This window comes from Phasianus colchicus, chromosome 12, assembly GCF_987193195.1.
Source record: "Phasianus colchicus chromosome 12, bPhaCol1.hap1.1, whole genome shotgun sequence".
NCBI lineage: Eukaryota > Metazoa > Chordata > Aves > Galliformes > Phasianidae > Phasianus > Phasianus colchicus.
In genome coordinates, this window is record NC_143447.1 from 11,070,531 (window position 1) to 11,077,368 (window position 6,838).

Genomic DNA, 6,838 nt, shown 5'->3' on the forward strand with positions numbered 1-6,838 from the left:
GACATTCCTAAAGGATGGAGGGAGAAACAAGCCACGAGGCCCGGCGTCATCTAAGCTGTCCTCTGGCTTAAAAGGGATTCAAGTTTTGTTTCGACAAATTCTGACACAGCAGTGTTTACCTGCTGCCATGGCTGGTAGTCTGACTGCCAGCCTGTACGTACTCAGGGCCGGTCTGTGCCCAAACGTTGTCACTGTTCTGTTCCTGACCAGTAAACCTTCCTGGAGAAACACAGCAGGATGAGGGAGAGCACACGCTCTGTTCTTCTGGGCTGGCCAAAGAAGTTACCGAGTAAGGATCAGAACGCTGCAGAAGAGCTGAGAGGCAATGCTAGTAGAGCTTCTTCACAGCTCTTGAGATGAAATATTTAGAGCAGCAGGTGAGCGTGCCTCTTAACCAGCCCTTCCACAGTAACAGAGCTCCTCGCTGAGCGACACAGGATCGCTGCGCACGGGAAAGGGAGAGACTTCTATCAACCTCATTTTTGGGGCGCTGTGTTCGATAAACAAGCTTTAAGCGCTCTGGAGAAACAGGCACCAAATGTAAGTTCCCATCCATCTATTCCTGCAGGGCGCGGGACGCCTGGAACAGGCAGAGCACAAATCCGAAACGCCCACGGCTCCAGCACGGCTATTTCAGAGGGATTATCTCACTTTTCTTACCGAGCCCCATCTGCGAGCTGCGCAGCCCTCAGACACAAAGCCTGAAGTTTCCCACCCCCCCCCGGGCAGCAGCTCGGAGCGGGAAGCGGCCTTTCCGCGCAGGCCGAGCCCTGCGCCACTTCAGCCGCTCCCCACGGCCGCCCCGAGCCCCGGCAGCGGAGCGCTCCCACCCCGCGGGCCGCGCGTCGCTTCCGCATCCGGTGAGCGCCGTGCGGTGAGCGCCGGCTGGGCGCGTCGGAGCGGACGGCCGGGACCCCGCGCCTGAGGGACTGGCGGCCATGAGCGGCGCCGAGGAGGAGGAGAAAGCGGCCGGGAGCGGCCGGGCGTTGGGTACGCGAGGAGCGGCCGGGCGCGGAAGGCCGAGTAGCGCCGCTGGGCAGGCGGGAGCGTGCGCTCCGGCTTCGAGAGCGGCGGCCGCGTCACGGCTCCGTGCGGTTGTGTGCTGCGCTGCTTGCCGTGCTCTCACGGCGGTCTCACGTTCTGGCGCTGCCCGGCTGTGAGGTAACCGCGCCGGCGGAGCTCGCGGGGCAGGGCGAAGAAGAGCGGCACGGAGAACCGTGGGCTGCGCTGCTGAAATGCCTTTATTTGTAAGCGGGGAAGTACCGCTGCTGTCGGGGAGGCGATGGAGCGCTGCCCGAGCGCGCTCACCTTGCTCCTCTCCCGCAGGTGCCGGCGATGCCTCCCCAGATGAAGGGGTCGAAGCAGATCTGCCCGTTATAGACGAGAGAGCAGTGGAGCAGCTGGCTGAAGGGCTGATTTCTCACTATTTGCCCGATCTTCAGAGATCCAAATCAGCTCTGCAGGAACTTACGTAAGCAGGTTTTTAAATGCAGCTCCCTTTATATTCATGCTGTTTGCCACTTTTTTTTCATGTGATGTCCTAGCTTAACTGGAAGGCAGTTTGTTGTAGCATTTCTACATTCTGACTGTACCATTTTGAGCAGTTCTGCTGCTCAGAGCACAGGGAGGTGTACAACCTGCAGTGTTGTCTGCTGAATTTTGTTTGAGGGGTGTCCAGCACTGGAATGTTAAGTTCCCACAAGCCAGGCACAGCAGATGGGCAAATTTCTTATATACTTGTTCCATAATGCAAAGTTTGCTGAAAACAGTAGACATATTTTGTAGCAGTAACCTTCGTGTTCAGAGCTGCTTGTAGTGCAATATATTGTTGCTGTGCAGTTCGTAAACTGTGTAGCAGAAAATGCTCTAAGAAAATATTGCTAAGCAGATATAAATTCTTTATGCACTGTTATCTCACTGATAATTGAGAATAGTTTGTTTCAAATGTAGGCTGGGTCTGCCATATGAAGTAACTGGAGTAGCTTTACACAGAGCCGTCTCAGCTCTGTAGGGTACACTGCTTTGAGTTTCATGATGTGTAATGTGGTTATGCTGCTGCCAAGGACAGCTTGTGTCTGGAAGGAATTCAGCTGATCTGTGTGGGATGGAAGATTCTTGATAAGCACTGTGGATCCACACAAGTTCTATGCAGAAATAATGTTGTGCTGCAGCATGACTCAGAAGCAACTGAGTAGAAAGACAAGAGGAAATTGTTTTCCCTTCATTCAACCTGTCCCTGCACAGAGGTATTCAGTTGCTGAAACTTCTCTAGTGCCTCTGTCATTGACGGTTTTTAGATGTCATCCTGGTTTTCTTCTCATCCTGTACAATATTAGGCAGCAAAAAAAAAAAGCAGAATTTTCTCCCCAAACTTTCTAAGTATAACACTATAAGAACTTGCCAGTATGGAAGCTCCTGATTTACTGAGTGAGAAATATCTGCTCTGAATACTGAACTTTTGTGGTATATCCTTAAACTCCTTCGTCTGTGCTGCTTTACTCTATTTTTATGGATCTTTTCTTGTTTCAGACAGAACCAAGTGGTATTACTAGAAACACTAGAACAAGAAATTACAAAATTCAAAGAGTGTAACTCCATTCTTGACATCAATGCCTTGGTAAGTACTATTAATGCTTTTATAAATCCCTACTAGTATGGATTCTCCTGCTGAAGTATTAGTAGCAACTTAATCCTTTTTCATTATAACTTGCAGGAAGGATAGCAACTAGTTGAGATACGTGGGACAGATTCCTCCTGGAGAGGATGCAGAACCAGCAGATTTCCCTTAAATAGAGAGGGTACTGAGGAGAAAGAATAGAGTCAGTCTAGTTTTCTAAACCAGTAGCCAAAGCAAACTTATTCATTTATTGAGCAGGACTGAGGTTCCAAGGTGAGCTCTGTGCCACGTCCAGTCTACCAGAAAAGATGCTTGAAACACATGTGATACATAAATTGGCAATACTTCTATTCCATTTTGATGAATCTTAATTCAGTAGACTGCCAGGTGTACCCACTGAGATATGATAGTGTAGCAGAAATGCTGAGTTATGGCTCAGTCACCAGGTGATTGAGCACCTGGTGGGAAGGCAGGGCCAACCCAGGGAAGGTCAGGTGCATGCAATGCAGTGCAGTGCATCTTAGTGACTGGAAGGGGTGCAGCCAGGATCTACCCCTTCCCAGGCCTCATTTAAGACTTGGCAGTGAAAGCGAGGGTATCTCGCTGGAGATCCCTGCCTACCTGAGGCCTTCCAAGGGTAAGTGTATCTTTTCTGTCTTTCTGTCTGTCTCTGTGGCTGGTGCATGATGTTAATCCTCACCTGCTGTAGCCTAGGACTGTGCCAGCCTGCTATGATTGCTGTGCTTTCCATCAGACTGTAGCATTGGAGATAGTATTCGTGTAGCATGTAAGCTTTAAACATAAACTTGAACATGTTTAATCTATTACCAAACTGTTCTGGCAATGCTATGTTTGTACTTACTGTTTTGATGTGTAGCTTTATTAAAAATAAAAAAAACTGTTTTTTCAACTTGACAGTCACTGCCTTAACTGCTATGTTTTTGAAGTTTTCAGAAGCTAAACACTATCACAGCAAGTTAGTGAATATTAGAAATGACATGATGATGCTCCATGAGAAAACATCTAAGTTAAAAGTGAGTTGAGTAATTTTTCTTACTTTCTAACATAACAATTTAGTTATGTATTATTGTCTTATGTTTTATTTTGGATGCATGCTGAAAACTCTGGTGAAAATAGAATCTCTGTTAAATACCATTCATATATGTTTTTTCCATGTTTTCAGTAGCACCTAACCACCTGTTCTCAAACTTCTGCTTACTGCTTTCTATGTTTAAACAACTTAAGTTTCTTAATTACTAGTAAGTCTCCGAGTTGTCCTCATGGTTAAGCAGTACATTACAAGAATCATGCTTTGTTCTGTCTCTTAATCTGCTCCAGTCCAACTAGTTCTCTCCATTGTTTCAGTTTCTGTGCTTCTTACAATGAGAACTAGACTGTCATAAATGTAAGACTTCTTTCTGTTTAATGTACTGTTAAGTGGCACGGGTTCATAGACTTCATGCTATGTAAGCAGTTGTTAGTTAATTCTGGCAAGATCAGTGTTTCAGTATGTTCAATTAAAAGAACACATTGCACAGTACACACCTTGTCTGATACGTGAAAATATAAACTGTTTTCCCTTAAGTCTCAGTAACTCATCCTTTACTCATATAGGTTAGAGTTTCTGTTTGTTAGAAGGATGGAGGTGGAAGAGAGGAAGAACATAGAAGTGGTTTACAGAACATCCAGTCATAACCACTGTGAATTGGAGAAGAGAGTGTTAAGAGGGAGGAGTGTTAAGTGTTAGGAGGGATTTTGTATTAGTTCCAAATCCCACTGTAAGACTTTTTTTTTCTTTTTTTCTTTTCTGTTTAGAAAAGAGCACTTAAACTACAACAAAAGAGGCAGAAAGAAGAACTGGAAAGAGAACAGCAACGTGAGAAGGAGCTAGAAAGAGAGAAGCAGCTAACAGCAAAACCTGCAAGGAGGACATGAAAGCAGAACGTGCAACAACTTGTCCAAATTAATAATTTCTGCATTCTCTGGAGCTAAGGCACACTTTGATTAAACCAGGCTATAGTTATTACTAACAGTCTACTCTGGTGTTATAAATTCCAGAATGTTAATGATCAGTAGGTAACATTCAAATTCTTCACTTCAGTCATTCAGGTTGCCTTCTTTTGTAATGCTATGCAGTTTGATACTATTACAGTATAAGTTAATTTTATATATAAATATATATATGTATATTGGAGAACCTAGGCATCGTGGGTATTTAAATACCTATAACTTTTTAATCTGTTCTTCTGGTGCTTAGAATTCTGAGAGCTGTTTGGTATTTGGCATATATATATTTTCCAGACAAAATACGGAGTTGTAGTTGTTGAAGTTCAATTCTGGTACCTGGACTTCAGAGCCTGTCTGTTACACTGAATCTGCATTGATTCTGGCAGTTGTAATTTCTTTTCAGTGCTGTAAATCAGACATACAGACTCTTTTTTTTTTTTTCTGACTTTGATTTAGTTGGTTATTCTTTTTTCCTTTTGTGTGAGTAATTGAGCTGAATGATTTCATCTTTATGTGGAACTCAGTTATTTGTAGGAAAAGTTATTTCCATCTATTCATGTGCATTTAGGGGTCATGTGAGCTAGTGTTGTATGCTGTCCTTACTTAAAATGATTATTATTAATGAACGTGATGATAAATATTGTATGGCTGTTGATATCCATTTCTCTGAATTGAATTACTTGCAGCACTTCATGTGAACTCCCTGGACTCAGGGCCTGGACTCTACTGTGCTATATTTTTCTGAAGTCCTAATTTCTACTTCTAAGATTCTTTTTTCTTTGAAAGATCTACTGTTGAGTAGTCATCAAAACATTGCAGTTCACTTTGTGTGTTTGGAGCAAAGAGAACAAACTACTGAAGTAGTCTGAAATGCCTTTTCTGATGTAGTAATAGGTAAAAACTGAAGTTGGCTTTTGTTTTGTCTTAATTGCCAGTGGATTGTTGACCTGTGCTGTGGTCTATGTGTATTTCTAAAAGAAATGTTAAAGAATTTCTACAGTCCATTTTTGGAGCAAAATGTACATAACTGAATATTGTTTAAGGTTTTTTTTATTTTATAATGTAACTTCAGAATTAGTTTTTAGGAATTTAGATAGTTCTTATTAAAGCATAACATGAAATGAGATGCCTCATCATTAATCATCAAGATTAATTTCCTTTGATATTTCTCATTTGATGTTACCTCAGCTGGTGTCCAATTTAGTGTTTCATGTTGAGCTCTGTTGTGTGTTGGTTGGTAGGTTCTGTTTTCTACTTGTTTTGGGGGAAAGCTTGTGAGTTGCTTTGCTTTTTCCGTCCTCCCTGTCCCCCCAAAAACCATGGTCACTTCTACTGAAAATACAGAATTCTAAGCAGAAAAATCGATGCTTTTTGCTAGACTGAGTAATTTTATTCCTGTATACATTTTCTTACTTATTGTACCAACTTGTTTTTGAACTATAAGGTCATTGCAGTGGAATTAATTCACTTAAATGTGCAGCACCATTTTGAATTTCCATTTTCTAAGATTATACCAATATATGGATTATACAAATATATGGATTATATTATATTATTATATTATATATGGATTATGGTTTCCTGTGCTTTTATCACTAGATTTAACGTGTGCATAATTTGGGTACCCATTTCCACCACTGTTCAGGTTCACATTGGCCAACTTTTTAATTCAGTGAAATTTGACTTTTTTGCTGACAGTGGTAACTTTGCTTTATAAGACAAATATTTACTATGCTCCTATTTTCCTCTTGGAAAGTAATAACAGAATATGCTACCTGGTTTTAGTCTGTGTGCCATGACTTCAGTGATAATAGGCATAAATAATACTGTGCAGGTTGCTTATGCAGCTGTTCTGTTGAGATTCTTGTTTGGGAGTCCTCTGGCTGATTTATTCCCGGTGGTGCTTCAGTAGACGCTTTCTGCCACCTACTGTTTGCTTTGCAACACTGCTGGTTATTTTAATTCTGTGTTTGGATTTTCAATGCTCTGACCCTGTTGGAGTAATTTTTTTTTTTTTTTAATCTAAGAGGTTTAATTGTTGTGATTGGTTAATTTTTTTTTTTTCTATTGTATTTTCCCCTCTTGGATTAGTTGTGCGAATGCATGATGTAACGTGGTTTATATAAAGATATCTGGGCTGATAGAACTGTCAGAGAAGAGCTATAAGTTGGGACCTAAGGGGGTCACAACAGGGATAATGTGGAGGACTTTAAC

General features: G+C 42.4%; 1 protein-coding gene across 1 annotated transcript; it reads left to right on the forward strand.

Annotated features, from left to right (window-relative positions):
• The first annotated feature begins 499 nt into the window (after window positions 1–499).
• Window positions 500–5,745, forward strand: BLOC1S6 (biogenesis of lysosomal organelles complex 1 subunit 6). Its single transcript, XM_031587652.2, has 5 exons — window positions 500–990; window positions 1,327–1,471; window positions 2,530–2,617; window positions 3,565–3,651; window positions 4,433–5,745. Exons 1-5 carry the CDS (start codon window positions 939–941, stop codon window positions 4,550–4,552), a joined length of 492 nt encoding a protein of 163 aa, XP_031443512.2. The 5' UTR covers window positions 500–938; the 3' UTR covers window positions 4,553–5,745.
• Window positions 5,746–6,838: the final 1,093 nt, after the last annotated feature.